The 21,927-nt window shown below is 46.9% G+C and overlaps 1 protein-coding gene across 2 annotated transcripts in view; it reads right to left on the minus strand.

Moving 5' to 3' along the window:
* Positions 1-3,087: 3,087 nt before the first annotated feature.
* Positions 3,088-21,927, minus strand: part of LOC119849751 (ovostatin-like) — a 65,243-nt gene continuing 46,403 nt past the window's right edge. For both annotated transcript variants that reach the window (XM_038386940.2, XM_038386939.2), the window contains 11 exons: positions 21,681-21,837; positions 20,987-21,061; positions 19,508-19,673; positions 11,822-12,042; positions 10,214-10,429; positions 7,527-7,651; positions 7,052-7,142; positions 6,414-6,482; positions 5,301-5,403; positions 4,844-4,918; positions 3,088-3,335 (listed from right to left, as the gene is read on the minus strand). In XM_038386940.2, coding sequence (XP_038242868.1) covers positions 4,857-4,918; positions 5,301-5,403; positions 6,414-6,482; positions 7,052-7,142; positions 7,527-7,651; positions 10,214-10,429; positions 11,822-12,042; positions 19,508-19,673; positions 20,987-21,061; positions 21,681-21,837 — 1,285 coding nt within the window. In that variant the 3' untranslated portion in view covers positions 3,088-3,335; positions 4,844-4,856. The remainder of the gene's footprint in view (positions 3,336-4,843; positions 4,919-5,300; positions 5,404-6,413; positions 6,483-7,051; positions 7,143-7,526; positions 7,652-10,213; positions 10,430-11,821; positions 12,043-19,507; positions 19,674-20,986; positions 21,062-21,680; positions 21,838-21,927) is intronic.

Genomic DNA, 21,927 nt, shown 5'->3' on the forward strand with positions numbered 1-21,927 from the left:
GAACCTTCCCCTCCCCACTAGCTCTCCTAACCCTGCATGTAGGCAGCAATCCCTTGTGGAGCCATGGGATCCAGGAGAGATAATATGGAAGATCATCTCATGCCTCTCCTGGTGAGAGACGTTCCTAAAGCTCTGCCAGTTTGGCTAGCAATTTCTAGATTAAGTTGGGTAGCTGGTGCCAAGGTAAATTGTGCCTCCTACAGGCAACCAGACCACCACTTGATATCTGTTTGTCCCAGTCATATATAGAGGTGTCACATCACTGCCTTCTCCTTGTTGTGATTCTTAGTAAGGAATGAAATGACATTTTCCAGCCCAAAATTTTTTCACCTTGGTTCAATTTTTATTAGTGTCACAATTTCAAATTCACTAAACATTTTCATTCCTTTTTCCAAATGATCTTGGTCTCCTTGGACAGAAGTTAATAACTGGCAACCATCCAGTGAAGAGAAAGGAAGCATACTGAGAATAGCTGTGACATTACTATGGGGGTGACCATCAAAGCATGAGGCTCTGTAGCAGAGCTCCAAGCCCAGGCCCCATTGTGAAGTCAGCTGGGATCCTGGACAGGGATGTGTCTTGCAGCACTTCCTAATCAATCAATGCTACACCTCCAGCCCCACACTGGCCTGCCCCCATCCCAGCAATCAATGATACAGCCCCAGGCTCACATCAACTTTGCACCCCCAGCCCCACATAATTCCATTGACCCACATTTCACCTAGGAGCCTCCTGCAGGGGTCTTCACCTCCTCTGACCTTTACCAGTGCTGCAGGGAGGAGAAACAGGGTCCAGGCTGACCCATAGTTCACAGCAGAGGAGAGTAGCATAACCCTGAGCTACTCTTTCTGCTAAATACTGCCCTCTCCCCTTTGATAAGGATGGTGTCAATTGCTCCATCCCCGCCCTCTACCCGAAAACAGCTCTGGCCTCTGACGGGAGGGGTGATGTGATGTTGCACTCTATTTGATTTTATAAAAATATGCTAATGAGTGAATATAATGTAACTGGAATATACTTCATTCAAAAGGTCTCTTGTAAGTATCATTACAAAGTTTATAATCTGCTGAGTGTGGTCATCCTATTTGTATAAATGTATTACTCCTGTATCTGAAACTTGAAATATGAAATATAACTCTGAGGTCCTATTGTAGTTATGCAAAGTGTGGGACAGTAGTGGTGGTTTGGAATCTTAATGGCTCCCATTAACCAGGACAATTACCTGTAGATGGCTCTGTTTTACTTGTAAGTCTTCCTGTATACTTGTGGGCTGGCAAGTGGGTAATGAAGTCTTACAGTGACATGTGATCATGTCACCTGAACTGGAATCCATCTTTAAACTGGTGCTTTTCCATTGAGAAGAGGGGTGGGAACTCAGAGGGACAAAGGATTCTCGCTTTGTGCACAAGATATATAAGTGGGTGGAACAGAACAAAGGGGGCGGCCATCATGAGAAATCCCCTACCTACCACCTGAGCTAGAACAAGGGCTCTACCAGGGGAAAGGATTGTGCCCAGACTAGGAAGGCATCCAGTTTGTGAAAGAAACTTATTGAAACATTTCTGAGGGTGAGATTTTATCTGTATTCAGTTTTATTACTGTACTAGACTTAGACTTGCATGTTTTATTTTACTTTGCTAGGTAATTCACTTTGTGTTCTGTCTGTTACTACTTGGAACCACTTAAATCCTACTTTCTCTAGTTAATAAAATCACTTTTTACTTATTAATTAACCCAGAGTATGTATTAATACCTGCGGGGGGGGGGGGGGAGGACAACAAACAAACAAACAGCTGTGCATATCTCTCTATCGCTGTTATAGAGGGCGAACAATTTATGAGTTTACCCTGTATAAGCTTTATACAGGGTAAAACTGATTTATTTGGGGTTTGGACCCCATTGGGAGTTGAGCATCTGAGTGTTAAAAGACAGGAACACTTCTTAAGTTGCTTTCAGTTAAGTCTGCAGCTTTGGGGCATGTGGTTCAGATCCTGGGTCTGTGTTGGGCGTGTCTGGCTCAACAAGACAGGGTGCTGGACTTCCAAGCTGGCAGCAAAAACAGGGGCAGAAGTAGTCTTTGCACATCAGTTGGCAGCCCCAAGGGGGTTTCTGTGATCCAACCCATCACAGGGGACAACTCTGTCTGATACCTGAAGCAGCCCTAGGTGGCTGCTATTCCCCAGGAGGTGGGCAAGTGGGGAAGGCAGCCAATCAGAAGGATTGCTCCTAGGCAGGGTTTGAAATGCATGAGAGCTGGAAACTTAAGTCATTCCCAGACTGGCTCTAGCTGGGACTGAAATTGTATCACTGGCCATGAAATCCCAGGCGTTGAGTGCTGTGCTAGGAGCTCTGCAGTGGTGAAGCAGCAGCCCCTGCTGCAGATCTCAGGATGGCATAACTGAGGGTGGCAGCACCTACAGGAGGAGCAGGAGACATCTCCCTCTGGGACTGGAGTGATGTGGGTGCAAGGAGGGAGGAGGGGTATCACTATTGCATATAGGAGATGGGGCCCAAGTAGGAGAGAAGAGAGAGACAGATCAATAGCTAAAACGTGCTGCATGACAATAGCTACCAAGGATTATTAGATGCGGCTGCATTTCCCTTTCTGACATGGTGCCATGGGCAGGAAAAGGCTATTGTAGTAAAATATGGCTGAAACAGAATCTCCTTGCTGTTGGGTGGAGGCTGAGCAGAGGCTCTTGCTGATGTGACCATTCCGGGTGGTCCCTGAAGGCCAGATAGAACTTGGATTCAATGATCTCTGCTCTCTATGTCTCTGGTTTTCCTACTGGTTTCTTCACTATGTGAACAGTCATTTAAAAAAAAAGTTTCTTGCCCCTTAGCAGTAAAGGAAACCTTCCAAATGTGGCACCTAGCAGTGCTGTCTGCCTGGGTCTGCACAGACAGCTTGAATCTATCACTCTGAGATGGGGTCTCTACCCGAATAAGGCATTAAATCTGAACCTGGTGACTATAGAAATTTGTCCATAGTTAACAATGGCACCTCTGATCATTGCAGCAGAAACGTCCAGCCCATTGGAGTTGTGGGGAAAGTCCTAATTGGTACCAATTTATAAAGAAAAAGCAAAGTAGAGACCAGGTGCACATCTCCAATAATGAGAAGATTTATTGAAGAGAACTAATACATGTTCAGGATATGGACCTGGAGAAAAGCTTCATGGAAGGAAGCATAAGGCCTAAGTTCAGGTAAAAATGACACACGCTGTCATGGACCCCTGTGATTAGAAAGGTGAAGCACAATGAAATGGTCTTTCTGTGACTGAACATAGAGGAAAATGGAAAACATAATCACTTGTTCGTCATTCACCACAGTCCTGGAGGAAAAAGCAAAGCAGAAACATCAGTGAGAACAAGGCAAACACATAATTTATAGGTTCTAGGAGAGGATGGATTCAGTCTTGAATACTGTGTACAGATGTGGTTGCCACATCTCAAAAAAGATATATTGGAATTAGAAAAGGTTCAGAAAAGAGCAACACAAATTCTTAGGGGTATGAAGCGTCTGCCATATGAGGAGAGATTAATAAGACTGGGACTTTTCAGCTTTGAAAAAAAAAAAAAACACTAAGGGGGGATATCAGAGGTCTATAAAATCATGACTGGTGTGCAGAAAGTAAATAAGGAAGTGTTATTTACTCCCTCTCACAACACAAGAACTAGGGGTCACCAAATGAAATTAATAGGCAGCAGCAGGCTTAAAACAAACAAAAAAGTATTTTTTCATACAACGCACAGTCGACCTGTGGAACTCCTTGCCAGAGAATATTGTGAAGGCCAAGACTATAACAGGGTTCAAAAAAGGAATTAGATAAATTCATGGAGGATAGGTCCTTCAATGGTTATTAGCCAGGATGGGCAGGTATGGTGTCCCTAACCTCTGTTTGCCAAAACTGGGAATGAGCGATAGTGGATGGATCACTCGATGATTACCTGTTCTCTTCATTCCCTCTGGGGAACCTGGCATTGGCCACTGTCAGAAGACAGGATACTGGGCTAGATGGACCTTTGGTCTGACCCAGTAGGGCCATTCTTATGTTCTTAATCTCTTGAACTCTGGGTTAGCGGCCCAGCTCACTTGTGCTGCACAGCTATACTGAGGGCAGAATTGTGAAGCTGGACCAAGGAACCCAGCTGCTGGATACATCTGCAGCCCCAACAGCCCAGCCCTGCAGGTAGCAGCCAACCTGGAGTAAGAATGCTCCATTTCCAGGAATTGAACTGGGCCTCACGTGTGAGGTGAGATGTCTCCCACTGAACCACCAATACTCCAGCTCCAAGAATGAAGTTAGTATGAGCCAGCTTTCTCTCCAGAAAGCATTTCACTGATTCACTGGCTAGAAATGGGATTTCCAGGAGTCCCAGTTCACTGTGAAATGGCCAGGTGGGTACCTGGAGAAGGCAGGCTTTGAAGGGCTGATCTCAGTGGAACAGCTAATTCGAAAAGCACTGCATTTTGGAAGATGGTAGTGGTTATATAATACTCTTCAGCCATTTTCCATCTATCTGATTGTATGCACTTGGGCTCCAATGCTGCAGAGGGCAGAGCTCTCCCTGGGAACTGCTGAGTGCCCCCAACTTGCATCAATTTTGGGAACTTGACATCTGGCAGGATTGGGCTCTTAAAATGAAAACAACCTTCTCTCCCTACTCTTTGGTTAGGCTGGTAGAGACTAGATACCCTAACCTATAGGAACTTTATCAACTGTTTACCCCACCTCTATTCATCTACTCAGTGCAGCTCCCCACTTACCTCACCTTTCTTCTTGCTCTCCGCTCACCACATTCTCCCTGTATCTGCTCAGTGTCTCCAGGTCTCACTTACCTTTCCCAGATGATTAGATGTTTTCAGGGGCAGTCTCATTGCAAAGTAACTTGTATTCTGCAACAGCATTCTCATCTGGAAGAGATGGGAATATTCCCATTGCAGTAAGAAGTCACTCCATCTCTGATGCCCATCACACAAACCCTCCCCTCCCCTGCCTGTGGAGTATCCCTGATCCATAGAAGCTCAAAATGGATCACCTTGAAATCTTCCCAGTTCTAATCCATCACCTATTCCAGAGCAGGCTTATAATGCACATTCAGCACCTATGGCCTGATCTAAAGCTCATTGAGCCAAACCTACTCAAGTCAATGGAGAGACACCTGTTCACTTCAAACCCCAATTGAGTTCCAAGGCCCCTATCAGCCTCCCAATTGTAACAACCCTCCATCAGCTTTAATAAATGCAGTGACACTTCCCCCACACTCGGTGTGTGGTCTAAACAAAGCCCTCCTACCTGTTTCATAGTAATCGTAGATCAGCACTGAAGCTGGTTTGATGTTGGACACAGGAAGGTCTTGTTCAACTGAGAAAGAGAAACTGATAGTCTTCTTTGAGACCTGGGAACAGGGGGGACAGAGATGGGCATCAGCTTTTGTTCATAGAACACTGACTCCTCAGTAGATGGTCAACCCCAGAGACTGCTGAGCTGTGGTGGGTTCCCAACACACACACCTCCAGTGTGTATGATGCACTCCAGCCCTGGCATCCATTATTTACCTGCCTGTATCAGTCATTTTAAAAACAAACAGTCTTAGAAAGTTTTTAAAAATGTTATTGGTTCTAATTTTCCTCTCCTTCCTGTATTGCTGGGATCCTCAGTCATCATGAGTCCCACTAAACAGAGCTGAGAGGAAGCAAAACTAACATCTAAAAAATGACCTTTCCAAATGGTCATGGCATTGAAGTCTAATGTCTTGCAGTCCCTCCAAGCATAGAAATGAGGGTGTGCATCCCATGGAGAAGCTGGTAATCTCCCCTTTCCAATGGTGTAAACACTCCCATTACTAGTCCTGCAGGGCCTTAAGGGAATCAACTTTAAAGATGCAACATTTTTTTCTGACTAGAAAAGCTGCTTTTGGGGCAGGACTGTGTCCTGCTAGCTCCAGTCCTCAGGCAGGTACAATTTGATTGGAGGGAAGGTGGAAATTCTCTATGTGGCAGGTGTGAGGAGGAAAAGGAACATCAAAATTTCCAGACCAGATAAAACTAGTGCTCCATCTAGTGCAGTATCCTGTCTGTGCTGGTGGCCAGCACCAGCTGCTTTAGAGAAAAGCCCCTAGTGGAGATGTGTGCCCACTGGGGAGGTTGATCCCTGGCCCCCAGCAGTCAGTGGCTGAAAGCAGGAAACGTTTTTAGTGTGTTTTATTTTGAATAAAAGAACAGGAGGTTGCTGGAAGCTGCTGAGGGGTTTGGAATGTTAGAATAGTTTCAGGGTAGATGGATTAATGGGCAAAGATCATGATCAATGCAGTTTATCACATATGTAGCCACTCCACATATGTGTATCTTCTATGCAAAATTAAAACCTGCTAAACCCAAACCAAAGAATTGATTTTCCAGAACTCACACTCTCCAGATAGAGAAGGACGTGGTTTTGCTTGGTTTCTACCTGCATCACGTTCTGATCCTCACGAAGCTTTAGACAAGGAAATGGGGGAAACATTCAAATATTAATAATCACTGAAAGCAAGACACCCCAGAATCTGAAGTAAATGACTGAGCCAAAGTGTTATCTAATGGCTAGCATAGGGCAATCAAAATAATCACTTGATAGAGACCCATGTTTTTAGGGGCTTTGTCAAGAAACGCACATATCTAGACAGTTATACAAGAGACAGTCAGTTTGGAATTCCAGTTAGTTAATCTAATCCAGTGATCCTCAACCTTGTCCATATTAGGACACCTCCCTCCCCTGAATCTCGCTCCCATTTAGCCAAGCTCTATCTGGGAGCTCCCTCCAATTTAGCAATATAGGAAACAGGGTAGTTGTGACACCCTGACCCCTGTTCAGGACTCCTGGAGGGTGTGACCCCCAGACGGAGAATCCATAATCTATTCAAGTGCTACAGATACATTAAAATCCCTAGGAGAGTATTTTTTTTCCTGTGCTAACCAGGCCCCTCTTTTTATCCAGTCCATGTTGTAATATTCTGTAACTCCCTCCTTTCCCTGAGATGGCTTACTCACGTCACTGCCATTCCTTACCTTCTGCAGGGATGAACTGACAGGTACGAAGCCGGAGAGCATCTTGACGTCAATAATGGCCATGTTGGAGATATTGCGGTTCCCAGCATAACTGAAATGAGAGGGACTGGGTCATTCTGGACCATGAATGTGGAGGAAACATGACACCTTCGGCTCCAGAGTGCACACAGCCTGCAAAGGCCTTTTAAAATTGCATGTAATTGCTAATAATTTATTAACATGGAAGAGGTGCAGAAATGACCAAAGATAGATGTCCAATAAGGGGACAAGTATCCCCAGGGAGGGAGAGTTGTCTGGAAAGAGGGGGTATCCCCCGGGTTTGGGATAAGGGTCTAGCAAACCAAGGTGATTAATACCCAGAGGCATTTTACACACACCATCTAACAGCCCTTTAATATTTGTAATCTGTTGTTTCAAAAGCCATCCCTTCTTAACCAGCCAGTTCTTGTCATCCAGGCAACTGAAAGGAGGTTACCTGGTTGAGAGGACGATGTCAAACTTTGCCTGGAAACTGTCTGCGCAGGAAGCATTTGCCGTCTGCACTGAGAGAGAGAACCCAGAAGTCTTCTTGGGAAGAAGGATGTTGTATCTCAGTGTTGTCTGGAACAGATGAAAAATGGTCATGAAAATTAGAAATCAATTTGAGCGATTAACCCACCTGTTGTGGTGCCTAGCAACCCCTTTTTTGCTCCATGGACTGGAGAAATCCTGACTGAATGCACCAACTCCCCACGCTCTCCATCAGTAACATTAAAAACCTTCCCTTCCTCACAACTGAACAATGTAAGGAATAAGTGTGCCACCAAGTGGCCAGCCAGAAGTGTGAGGAAAAAAACATGTCAATCCCCATTAGCTTTTTTATCTGCCTAGGGACTTATAACCAATGTATCTGCATCTTATAAATGCTGTGAAGTAGGGAAATGCTATCACTGTGACAGAGTAGGATATGTCTGGATCAGATTATGAATTCCATTGTACACTATGTGTTGAACACTAGTCTGGACTTGTGCAAGGGTAGCCTGTTGTACTGCATTCCAGGTCCTTGCTGAAGGACCATCACTGAGAGTCATCTGGGGCTACTGATTCTGAATGACTGAACTATTGGTCCAACCCCATGGAACAATGGTCTCTCTACACTGGGCATACAAGGGTAGGGGGCAAGCATATGGCTCAGAATCATGGCCCTATTTAAGGGCAAGATTCTGCTCTGTGCAGGGGCCCATCCACTGCAACATGTAAGAAGAGCTTAAAAGAGAGGGCAGGAGAGACTCTGCTTAGCCTGAAACTCTGACAACCAGGGATGAGATCTGACTAAGGACAGTGCATCTCAGGGCTTCTGTTATTTTCAAAGATCTGTAACTCTTGAATGCTTTAAAAGTAAAACCACGATGGTTAAGTAACATCTTTGCTAAGCCTGTGTTCCTTACTTTCCTGCCAGAGACCCAGTAGAAGCCCAGAGAGCCTCAGCCTAACGGGACTCTGACGGAGTATAAGTAAGCAAGTGGGAGGCTTGAGAGGTTTCAGGATCTAGGACAGCTGGAGAGCACCACCCCATGTTCCAACAGATCTGAGCTTCTGAGTGTGCTGCGGAGTCTCACAGCTAGAAACAGTGACTAGACTCTACCCAGATCTAATTGGCTTGGATTGGGCCCACTCACAACAGACTGATGACTATACAGGGGGGTACTGCACCAGGTTGTAACAATACCCTTTTTACAGGTGGGAACTGAGGCATATAGGAATTAAGTGACTTGCCCAAAGTCACATAGACAGCTTTGCCAAAGCCAGGAATTCAACCCAGATCTCCAGAGTCCAGTGTATTAATCACATCACCATCCTTCCTCTCATTGATTGTGTTGTCTGGAGATGGCAAAGTAGAATTCAAAGTTTGTTCACCTTTAGTTTGATGTTTGTCTAGGAGGATCCTTTCACCATGACTAGCACACAATATGGGTTAAGATTCAAGGTGCAGCACTCAGCAGGAACAAGAGGGGCAGTGCTATTCCAAAACGCTTCTGTTGTTAACCTCTTGGCAGCTGCTATTTTAATGGATGAAATGTTTCCAAAGAGAGGTGCACAGAGTTTTGGCCTCTCGAGTTAGCAATTATAAACTGTAGCAGCTCTTTGCGTTTTTTTACCTCATAATGCTTGTGTTCCCAGTTCTGGCTGCATCATATGGCATTTTTCCCACCCATTTAATACTGCACTGCTTCATTAGAGCTTTTCCTGTGGATGATCCTTGTTGCAGTGATTTACTCAAGGTCACTCTGAGTCAGTGGAAGAGACAGGAAGAGGACCCAGCTCTTCTTCCTCCCACTCCTGTGTTGCAGTCCGAAGACCACAGCTTCGGACCGAAGGACCGAATTCTGATGTGTTTTCTGATAGGGAGATGGGCTCCTCTGGGAGGATGCAAATCAAAAAAGCCCAGAGTGAAGCATGTGAGAGCTGGGGACAAGACATGGTCAGTCAAAGGGAACTGGCTCTGGGATAAACTGCCAGAGGAGATCAGGTGAATCTAGAGCCTGACCATCTTTAGGAAATCCTGAAAAACCTTCCTCTTGGGGGGAGGGGGGACCAAACAACTTTCCACCATAGCAACAGTGACACTCTCAACACTGACGGTCCTCATCTACCAAACAAATGTCTACAAAAAAAAAATCCCTGAAAACATCTAACACATTTACCTATCCAACCACTCAAACTAAAATATCCCAGGCACATTTTTACCCCAAATAGGAAGATTGCTATTGATTTGACATGGAAGCAGTTGGATACTACAAAGATGGGCAGCAGTATAAAGCCCTATGACTGACAGATAAACAAACCATACTCCTTCAACTGGAACTCAAGTTTTACAAATAAAGAGGAGGATGTTTGTGTCTGACACATGTCCAGTTACCAGTCATCACCCGAGAAAAAACTAATCACGTGTGATACAGAGAAAAAACACCAACGGCCAATTCTTTCTTTTCTGAACTGGACTTTAAAAAGTTGATATATTTGTCCAAAAAGAGTCTTAAGAAAAGAAACAGGAGAGGTAGGGGGGAGGGGGAGAGGTAGGGGGGAGGAGGAGTAGGAGGGGGAGAGAGAGGGACACAAAAGAAGAAAGGCTGTATTATGTGCTGAAGAAGTGACACGCTGAAGGGTAGGGTGAGCACTTACCTGCACAAAGACACATCCATTGCCATTCACTTCCAGGATATAATTCCCTGGAACATCAGGCAGGGAACTCAGCTGCAACAGTAACCTGTTTTGTCTATTCACCTCAAAGACCTTCTCAAAAGGCTTGCTGGAACTGATTTTAACTGTGTTTTTGCCATTCTCAGAGTAGGTTGCTGCACCGTAATCAGCCAGGGCTTGAAGAGCAATAACTGTGTCCTGAAAAAGTGTAGAATAATTGTGAAGTACAGACACACTGTTGAGATACTGCATTGGGTTATTAAACACATGGTTCCAATACAGACCACAATCATTTCACAGCTCACAAGATTTCAGTGCAGATGACCTCTAGCCAGAGGTGAAAGTAAGCCAGTACGCCCTGTATGGTGTACCGGCAAGAGCCGGTGCACTGTACCGGGGTGGATCAGCTTTCCCAGGCGCAATTTAAAGGGCCTGCAGCTCCCAGCAGCAGCTGGAGCTGCTGGCCCTTTAAATTGCTGCCAGAGCCCTGCTGCTGGAGCCCTGGGGTAACGGCGGTGGGGCTGCGGTGGCGATTTAAAAGGCCCGGGGCGGTAGCGGTGGTCAAGCCCTGGGCCCTTTAAATGGTCCCCAGAGCCCTGCCGCTGCTTCCCCAGGGCTCCAGCAGGCTCCGGGGACGATTTAAAGGGCCCAGGGCAGTAGTGGCAGCCGGAGCCCCGTCCCTGGAGCCCTGCTGCCGGAGCCCTGGGGAAGCGGCGGCGGTGCTCCGGGGACGATTTAAAGGGCCTAGGGCTCTGGCCGCTGCTACCTCCCAGAGGTACTGCTGCCAGAGGCCCTGGCTGCCGCTGTTACCCCGGGGAGGGGGAAGGAGGCACTTGCCAGTATAGGGTGGGCCAGGACGGGCTCTGACCTCCCCCAGCCCTGCCCCTTCTGCCCGAGCCCCCACCCCTTCTGGGGGCCAGAGCCGGCCCCAGCCCAGCCCTGTACCGGTAAGTCCCAAGATTTACTTTCACCCCTGCCTCTAGCCCAAACCCATCCCAGTTCGTCTTGGAAACTGAGTCCTGTAGAGCATTAGGGCACACCTCCAGAACGCTTCACTGCACAAGGTGTGTCCAATAGCAAATCATACACACATCAATAATATGCTGAGAACCAGGGACTAATGGAATTCTCTGAACTCCTACCCATGTGAAGATCTAACTGTACCTGTTGCTATTCAATTGCTGCCATGTGACTTTCACCCTTGCACATTTAGAACCAGATTGTCTTCTGGACAGCAGACCTCAACTCTGATGTTCTGCTCCCCCCATAGGTGACATTTACTCTCACACACACACCATTCTGCAAAAAGCTTGAGTGCATTGGCACTATGTATGTAGAGGTTGAGGCTAGGGGAACAGATCATCAAACCCCTAAGCAGCTGGCAGGGTGTGAGGAAGCCTGCAATCCCTTCATAGCTGCTACTCCAGCTTTTGGAATAGGGCCTGGACTATCTGTAGGAGAAAGTGGTCAATGGATCTCTTTAATCACAGTCCCATTGGCTCTCTCTCAATCTCTAATGCAGCTGGCTTATGTGAGCAGCTGCCTGAGATTTCCTGGGTGTGATTAGAGGGCAGAAAGTAGTTGCTGTACCTGAGTGGAAGAGAAGCCCCCATTGGAATTCTGCTGTCTGATGATCCACTTCACAATCTGTGAGGCGAATGTTAGATCCTTTTGAGCTCGTTTGGGTTTGTGGAGCACTGCCAGCAGCACATAGCTGGTCATCTCAACCTCAGCAGAGGGGGCACGGGAATAGAAAGAGGGGAACGTTTCTGCAGGAGGCTTTACCTCCCGCTCCCAGTGCACTGAGCCACCTGAGAACAGAAAGGAGATTGTGAAGAACCAGAACAGCAGCTTAGTAATTAGTAGTCTGTGCTGCCATGCAGAAGATCCAGTCCCATTCTCTTTGGGTATGTCTTCTTTTGGCGGCATGCAGAGTACATAGATGGCTAGCTCCCCTAGCATAGAGATAAATAGCAGTGCAGGCAGAGAGGCGCTGGTTAGGCGAGCAGAGTACAGACACAGTTGAAAGCTATGAGTACGTACCTGAGTACTTACCCTACACGGCTTTCTACTTGCCTAAGCCGTGCCTCCCACAATGCAGTGTTCCAGTGTCTCCCTGCTGCTGGAGTGTTTCCCCACTTCAGGGAAAGACACAGGCAGTAGGGAAAGGTTCTGGCAGGAGTGAGGCAGCAAAGAAAGGCTCTTCCAGCTACCCATTGCTGGTGCTTTTCCTCATGATAGTGAATGGATCTGGCTGCAGGGAGCAGTGCCTCCTTCCCCCCACTCCCCAACCCCACCACCAGAGCCTTTCACTGATACATGTAACTACAGACTACAGTGAGGATGAAACCTTCTTTTCACTGTGATATGCAGCTGCACACACACTACACAACACCAGCAGTGGTATATAGTGTAGACCTAGCATTTCTTTCTCCAGAAAGGACCATGGAGAAAAAACTCAGTGCTGTGCACTCCATTAGGGGATATAAATGTTTATTTCTCAGTCCTCTGGCCAGATCTGCTTATGTACACTGGTGTAACTCCAGAGAAACTTCACTGAACATAGGAACATAAGAAAGGCCATACTGGGTCAGACCAATGGTCCATCTAGCCCAGTATTCTGACAGTGTCCAGGGCCAGATGCTTCAGAGGGAATGAACAGAGCAGAACAACTATTGACTGATCCATCATCCCCTGTCATCCAGTCCCAGCTTCTAGCAGTCAGAGGTTTAGGGACACTCAGAGTATAGGGTTGGGTCCTTGCCCATCTTGGCTAATAGTCATCAATGAACTTCTCCTCTTCCTCTTTCATACCCAGTTATACTTTTGGCCTCCACTACATCCCCTGGTAACACATTCCACAGGTTGACTGTGTTTTGTCTATAAATACTTCCTTCCGTTTTTTTAAACCTGCTGCCTATTAATTTCTTTGGGTGACCCTTGGTTCTCATGTTATGTGAAGGAGTAAATAACACTTCCTTATTCACTTTCTCCATACCAGCTGTTATTTTATAGTTCTCTATCATAGCTCCCCTCAGTGGTCTCTTCTCCAAGCTGAACAGTCCCAATCTTTAATCTCACCTCATATGGAAACTATTCCATACCCCTCATCATTTTTGTTGCACTTTTTCTGTACCTTTGCCAGTTCCAATAAATCCAGTTACTCCCGATTTACAGATGTAAAGCAGGGCAAAATTTGATTCCTGCTCCCTGGCTCTCTCTAGGACTGGGAGAACTGCAAAGGCTAGGTCTGGTGGACCTAGGTTCAGGTGCTAAATCCTGCAAGCTCCATTCCTGATCACAGCATCGTCCTTCCCTGAGGTGAGCAGGGAGTCAAAGGAGGCTGGATTTGGGACTCTGAGGGAGATTGCTCTGTGCAGTCAAACCTCAGCTATCCATTATCTGATAGTTGGTTAAGTCTCCTGATGTTTCACTGAAGCTCTGGTCATGGAGAACAGAGGAACTGCTATGGCATACCCACCCAGTGATCCATCTCATCCAGTACCCTGTCTCTGACTGTGACCAGAACCAGCCACCTTCAGAGGAAGGTACAAGAAATTGCAAATTGGGCAGTTATGGAATAACCTACCCATGAAGTTTTTTCCTAACCCTCCTTGGGTATGGGTAGTCTTACACCCTGAAATATAACAATTTAATCCCTTTCAAATTTTGGGGATTTTTTAAATCCTACCCAATGTAACTGTGGATATTCTCATTCTCCATACACGCTTCTGATTTTTTATGAATCAGAATAAGTTCTAGGTCTCAATGGACTCTAATAGCAATGAGTTCCATGTACTAATTGTGTGTTATATTAATAAGCATTTCCTTTTATCAGTTTTAAAGTTTCTGCCTTTCAATGTCATTGAATGTTCCCTTAGTCAGGTATTATGAAAAAGTCAGAACAGAAGCACACAATCTACCTTCTCCATATCATTCTTTTATTTCTCTTCTTTCTGTCTCTGCTTTAAATACTCTGTTTTTTTCAATCTGCCTCCTAATGGAAATCATTCCATTTCTCTGGTCAGTTTTGTCTTTTATCGCTGAACCCCCTGTATTTCTGCTAGATCCTTTTTGAGACGGGGAGGTTCAGAACTGAACACAATATTCCACCAGACTACTCTGCAGGAGCAGTCACTCATCCACCTGGCCTTAGGGATATTTGGATTAGATTGTAATTATATTTGTGTGCCACAAGCTGTCACTCTTTCTACTGGATAGTCACATAAAAAGATAGGACAGAGATTGAGAGGAAAGGAAAAGGAGTACTTGTGGCACCTTAGAGACTAACAAATTTATTAGAGCATAAGCTTTCGTGAGCTACAGCTCACACTCAGCTCACGAAAGCTTATGCTCTAATAAATTTGTTAGTCTCTAAGGTGCCACAAGTACTCCTTTTCTTTTTGCGAATACAGACTAACACGGCTGCTACTCTGAAACCTGAGAGGAAAGGCTAGAACTAAAGCAAGAGACACACACTGGTCCCAGTTCTCTCCTTCCAGCTACCTTTGATTTGCATCAGTGAAAGGGAGGTCAGAATCAGGCCCAGTAAATTCTAATCGTTGATAAACAAAAAGTTTCGCGTCAAAGTATTACATAATATTGGACATCTCCTGTGCAAACAGGTGCATGCAGGAGGGAAGCTTGGGAAGCCTGGCTGAGGTAGGGAGGTGGACATGACAGTCAAGGGCTCCTTCAGTAAGAAGAGAGGAGGGTCAATCTGGGTTGTGTGTTAAAAACAAAACCACAGATCCTCACAGCATCCCCATTTCAACTTGCCTAACTATGGGCCTGCCTATCTCCCTATGTATTTTGTGACGAGGCAAGGACAGATGGCTATAGAAAATGGGAGATAAATATATTAGGTCCAGGCTAAAAAAATCCCTCGTACCAGGATAAGTGAAATGGAAACTGCTCCAGGTCAATTAAGACACCTAGGGCCAATTAAGAACTTTCCAAAAGGCATGGAGAATGCTAGGTTGATTGGGACACCTGAAGCCAATCAGGTGCTGGCTGAAACTAGTTAAAAGTCTCCAGGTTAGTCAGGTGGGTGTGCATGTCAGGAGCTGTGGGAGGAAATTGGGCTGTTGGAGAGGCTGAGTAGTACACACCATATCAGGCACAAGGAAGGAGGCGCTGAGGTAAGGGTGAAGTGGAGCTTGAGGAAGTGAGGGCTGCTGTGTGGGGGAAGTAGCCCAAGGAATTGTACATGTCATGTTTCTAAAAGGTCAGCTACCATAGCTGATACTATTAGGGTCCCTGGGCTGGAGCCCAGAGTAGAGGGTGGGCCCGGGCTCCCCCCTCCCTTTGCCCCCTGATTAATCACTGAGATTGGGAGACAACAGAGACTGTGCAAGGAAGGATAACTTCTCACCTCCCTTGCTGGATTATGATGAAAATGTCTCAGACTGTGACCCTTGTCTCTAGAGAGAGAGAAGGGTTATGTGAAGGGTCACAGTGAGCCTCTGAGGCTAGCGAAATCTGCCAGGAAACGTGGGACCCATGGAGGCAAGGACAGAGTAGTGTCACAACTGGTGTCAGGAGTGGGACTTTGTTCACAGCGTGGTGGAAGAAAGAGGTTTTTTTTTTTTTAAAAAAGTGCAGTCGGGTTTTGTATGGTTTTTTTGGGTTTGGTTTGTTTGCTTTGTACCACAATGGAGGAAGTGGTAAGAGCTCTGGTACAAGCCATGGCAGCCCAGCAGGAGGCCACCTGGGTTCAGGCAATGGCACAACAGGAGCCTATGCGGCTACAGCAGGAAACCAATCAATTATCGATGAGCCAGGCGACCTGCGATTGTGCCCTTTTGAGAGAGGTGATGGACCAGCTGAAAATCCTCACCACGCAGGCCCGGGGGTCCGACGGGACGCAAACCCTGAGGGCCATTGGTTGTCTGCCAAACATTACGTCAGGAGATGATGTAGAGGCATATCTCCTCTCATTTGAAAGGACTGCTCAGCGTGAGGCATGGCACCAGGAGTAGTGGGCCAGCATTCTCACCCCTTTTTTGTGTGGAGAGGCCCAGAAGGCCTACTTTGACTTGCCTGACACGGATGCCACCGACTATACCCGTCTGAAGGCAAGGATCCTAGCACGATCAGGGGTAACGGCAGCAGTAAGGGCCCAGAGGTTACATGGGTGGACATACCAGGAGAACACACTCCCGAAGTCCCAGCTATTCGACTTCATACACCTTGCACAGAAGTGGTTACAGCCTGAGGTGTGCAGGCCAGAGGAGATTTTGGAGACCCTGGTCATAGACCATTACATGCGGGGACTGCCGCCAGATCTCTGCAAATGGGTAGGCCAGAATAATCCGTCCACATACGACGAGATGATCACACTGGTAGAAAGACGGATGACAGCCAGGGAACTGACCTGACTACCCAAGGAATGCCCCTTTTAAAGCAAGCACCCGACCCCAACCCTGGAAGGTTGGGCAGCCAAACACCCAGGGAGTCCTAGGTGGAAGAAGGGGGGGCCGAAAACCAGCGGGGACCCCAGAAGAAAGGGATTGGCCTGAGTGGGGGGAACCCCAGGACTAAACCCTCTAACCCCTAGGATAGGGGAGTGATTAAAAGAAATTCTAGATATTATGCATGTGGGGAGTGGTGACACAGAGCAGCACAGTGTCCCAGCACCGAGGAGTCTATGCAATGTAACTTGGGGGATTGGGAGGTCCCATGCTCCCTTATCCACCTCGTGGGGGTCGCATTAGCCCTGCATAATTACACCAGGCCAGTGAGGATAAATGGAGCAGAGACTACAGTGCTTGTGGACTCTGGGAGTGCTATCACCCTCATATCGGGTAAGCTGGTAAAAAGTAGTCAGCTGCTACAAGCCAAACACGTAGCAGTGACATGCGTGCATGGGGTCGTGAGCCATTACCCCACCATCCCAGTAGAGATAGAGGTTCAGGGAAACTCCATTGAGATGACCGTGGGTGTAGTTCCCAAACTCCCATATCCTGTAGTCATTGGGAGGGACTATCCAGGGTTTGATAATTTACTCCCCCCAGAGAGGCTGGAGGGAGGTGGGGACCCTGAGGACAGCAACTCGTCACCGGGGAAATGTCAACCCCCGATGTTCACTAAGATTTCTCAGGATCTGTTCTCAGCCCCCCGAAAGACCCAGAAGACAAAAAAAAAAGGCTGCAAAGGCCTTGGGAACCCAGATCCTGACCCAGGGCCAGAAGACCTCCCTAGTAGGCAGATGGACGCGAGCAGCCAACAGAGAAACTTCCACCACAGAAGGTGAGCCAGAGGCTGCCCCCAGCCATGATGGTGGCAAGCCGTTGGAAGAAGCAGAAACCGGCCCCTGGCAGCTTGGGCAGGTTAGTGCTCAGAGAGAGACTTTTGGGCGGGACCAGGTGGAGGATCCCAGATATGATAACCCCAGGAAAGAGGTGGCAGAGAGTGATGGAATACCCGTGGATGGGAAGGTCCGGGGTCCCGGACCTTACTTTATAGTGAAGAAAGATCTCCTGTACCGTGTGGTGCAAATGCAGGAGCAAGAGATACAACAACTTCTGGTGCCACGAAAACATCAAAAAGCCATATTGAGTCTCGCCCACAGTCACCTGTTTGGAGGACACCTAGGGGTAGAGAAAACCCAGGCACGGATCCTGTGGAGGTTCTTCTGGCCAGGAGTACATGAAGATGTCTGGCGATACTGCAATTCTTGTCCGGGGTGTCAGTTACATAGCCCTCGCCCGCACTTGCAGGCTCCTTTGATACCTCTTCCAATAATAGAGGTTCCTTTCGAACGGATAGCCATGGATCTGGTAGGGCCCCTAGAGAAGACAGCCCGGGGCCACCAACATGTGCTTGTTGTACTGGACTATGCAACCCAGTACCCAGAAGCTGTTCCCCTATACAACACAACACAGCTTCCAAGACAATAGGTAAGGAGCTAGTACAGATCTTTGCCTGGGTTGGGCTACCCAAGGAGATATTGACTGATCAAGGGACACCTTTCATGTCCAAGTTGATGAAAGATCTCTGTTCATTGCTCCATGTACATTGCTCCTATGGACCTCTGTATACCACCTGCAAACAGATGGCCTTGTGGAAAGATTCAATGGGACCCTCAAGGCCACGATCAGGAAAGTGGTTAGCTGGGATGGGAAAGATTGGGATACCCTATTGCCTTACCTCATGTTTGCCATCCGGGAGGTTCTGCAAGCCTCCACGGGTTTCTCTCCATTCTAACTACTATATGGGTGCCACCCTCGGGATATACTGGATATAGCCAGAGAAGCCTGGGAAGAGGAGCCAAATCCCAGAAGGAACATAGTTGAGCATGTACTGCAGATGAGAGATCAGATAGCCCGAGTTACGCCCATTGTACAGGAACACTTGGAGAGAGCACAGGAGACCCAATGAACCCATTATAACCACCAAGCGAAACTTCGACGGTTTCCACCAGGGGTCGGCCGATGGTACTGGTGCCCACAGCAGAAAGTAAACTGTTGGCCCAGTGGCAGGGACCCCACGAAGTAATCGAAGCCGTGGGAGAGGTGAACTATAAGGTGTGGCAGCCAGGCCGCCGGAAATCGGAGCAAATTTACCACATCAATCTTCTAAAACCTTGGTTGCTATGAAGTGAGGGCTGCTGTGTGGGGGAAGTAGCCCAGGAAATTGTACATGTCATGTTTCTAAAAGGTCAGCTACCATAGCTGATACCAATAAGGTCCCTGGGCTAGAGCCCGGAGTAGAGGGTGGGCCTGGGCTCCCCCCCACCTTTGCCCCCTGATTAATCACTGAGACTGGGAGACAGAGACTGTGCAAGGAAGGATAAACTTCTCCTCACCTCCCTCACTGGCTTATGATGAAAATGGCTCAGTAGACAGTTTCCACCAAATGCATCCAATGAAGTGAGCTGTAGCTCACAAAAGCTTATGTTCAAATAAATTCGTTAGTCTCTAAGGTGCCACAAGTACTCCTTTTCTTTTTGCGAATACAGACTAATACGGCTGCTACTCTGAAACCGCTCAGTAGACTGTGACCCTTGTCTCGAGAGAGAGAGAGAGAGAGAGAGAAGGGTTATGTGGAGGGTCACAGTGAGCCTCTGAGGTTAGCGAAATTCACCAGGAAACACGGGACCCACGGAGGCAATTGTATTGAGTATTGTCACAATGTCTAATGAGTCAAACTCCATGACAGATATAGTTACTGTGGTTTCTAGATTTGAACACAAGAATTAAAGGTGGCAGTATAATCTAGGTAGGCCCATCTGCCATCAGTGCTAATGTCCCAGAAAAACCAGGTGACACTCACCAACTTTCTTAGCGGATTTGTCCAGCTCCTTCAAGAAGAAGTCACATTTCCCCTCATTGCCGACCAGGCAGAAGATATAGGCCAGGAGTGCCTGGATGTAAACTTTGCTGATTTCCTCTCCAGATGCAGCCTCCAAGCAAAACAGGCCATTTCGGACCACGGGGTGCTATAAAGAAATAAATTGGGGGGGGGGTGACGTACATATTCACCCAGCCAAATATTTCTGTTCCAGAACATTCCAGGCTCACTTTATCTGGCCACCATCACTGCAGCGAGCATGGAACCTTTTAGGTCTGAAAGGACTGCAGGAGGGGCAGCATGAAATCTCTGAAACAGGGATTTTCAGACTAGGGAATCATCATAAAGCAATCAAGTATCAGGTAGTAGCCATGTTAGTCTGTATCTACAAAAACAACAAGGAGTCTTTAAGATGCCACCAGACTAACAGATTTATGCCCAGATTTAGCTTATGCCCAAATAAATCTATTAGTCTTTAAGGTGCCACCAGCCTCCTTGTTGTTATCATAAACATTGTTATCATGCCTTTGATTTCATTATTGACGTTAAAATTTGAGTATAACTGAGAGCTCATTCTTTCCCCCTTCCAGCCCACTGCTTCTTCTTAGCTCTACAATAAGTTATTAAACTTCCATTGGTAATATCACATTCTGTCGTAATGGACAAACTCAACATTATGGGTCAGATTCTGCTCAGAGTACCTTCAGTGTCAATCCATTGACATCTATGGTGTTGTCCTGGATTTACACTGAAGTAAATGAAGTTACCCCAACATCACGGAGATCACAATTTGACTCCATGTCTTCACTGCTGCAGAATATAGGCCAGGAGGAAGCAAGCTCCTCAGACAGAAACAGAACACCTGCTACAAAAATGTATGGAAAATACAAGTCAGGAAGTCTGATATGTTAGGGTCTAAGGCCCAGCCTCTGCTCTCCCTTACGCCAACCACTGTAAAGCAAGACACAATGTGTCCCTCACTTTAATGGACTTTTACATTTTTTAACTGGTTCCCGCATGTGTATCATTCAGAAGAACTGGAGCTTATTCCATCTCTGCACATATTCAGAGATAAATGAGGTAACAGACCCATTTAGAGGTTTCATGGGTCTTCCCTGAACTTTCTCCTGGTCCTGAGCGACTCATGTTTGAGGCGGAGATATAATACAAGCACAAGAGCCTGGCAAGTTTATAGGCACATCTAGCATTTCATTTAATCAGAAGTTACACTGAGCCATATACTGCCCTAGACCCTATTGAGTGCAGTGGAATTTCGGCTTGAAGACTGGGGACAGTATGTAGCCCCTTCTCTTTATTAACAGCAAATGCATACACATTCCATGCAGCCATGTCCTGTGGGTCATCACTTCCAGTACCCAGGCAATTTGTAACACATTCTGGGGCCAAGCCAATTGACTGAAACAAATTACAGCAGGACAACCATAGTGAAGGAATCCTTACCGAGCTGGGGTGTGCAGCCTCAAGCAAAGCCGTGATGATGTAGGCTGTGAGTGAAAGCTCGTCGTCAACTCCTCCCTGAATAAAACACATGACAGAACTAGTAATTCTGGGGAGAGGGACCACCTTCTCCTCCCCCTGAACTGTTTCACTGACTTACTACACCAGAGTGGTTCCCATATTGTGTTATTACCCTATTATGCCTGGACAGCGAGTTCAGGATAACAGTTCTCAAACTGATCACCAGTGTTTGCTGGTCACGTCGGACTGGCTCTGCTTCTATTGCAGGCCGAGTTCTTCTTTACAATGAAGAGCCTGGCCAGCTATGGAAGCAATTCTTAAGGAAGAAGAACGAGCCTATTAACCTCTCATAGGGGCAGCTGCTTGCCTTAGAGGATGTGGGAGCGGAGCCCCTATCTGCCAGCAAGCAAAGAACTTCTTCGACTTTGTACATCTGTAGTGGATGGGACAGAATGTAGGAGCTGGGAGATTGGGGAAAGAAAATAGATTTGTAAGATGAGAGATATGCTTTGGAAAATGAAACCCATTAAACTTTGACATTAACAGTGGTGTATGTCTGAAGAGTTATCCCGGGGAAAGGGCAGAATTGGTGATTAAAGATGCTATTTGGCAGTGGTAAGAAAGTGCTTTCCCAGTGGCAGGACAGGAAGTTTGGCAGGGAGCAGAAATGTGTCACCTTCAAGGCATTGTTGAAGAGTTTCCCAACACTTTGGAAGCAACCATTTGACTTCTGTTTGCTTGAGAGCCAGATCAGAGTTTGGGACTGGACACTGTCATCAATAAAGATATAGCGCTTGGCTTGTGCAAATGACTTGTATACGAATGCGGTGAGCCTGGGAGGAGAACAACACAGATATGAGCAGTCACTTGGAGTCTAAAGCGTCAAAACACAATGCAGGTCCCTTCCCCTCCTACACACAGAC

Source organism: Dermochelys coriacea, chromosome 1, assembly GCF_009764565.3.
Source record: "Dermochelys coriacea isolate rDerCor1 chromosome 1, rDerCor1.pri.v4, whole genome shotgun sequence".
In the NCBI taxonomy this organism is placed as follows: domain Eukaryota; kingdom Metazoa; phylum Chordata; order Testudines; family Dermochelyidae; genus Dermochelys; species Dermochelys coriacea.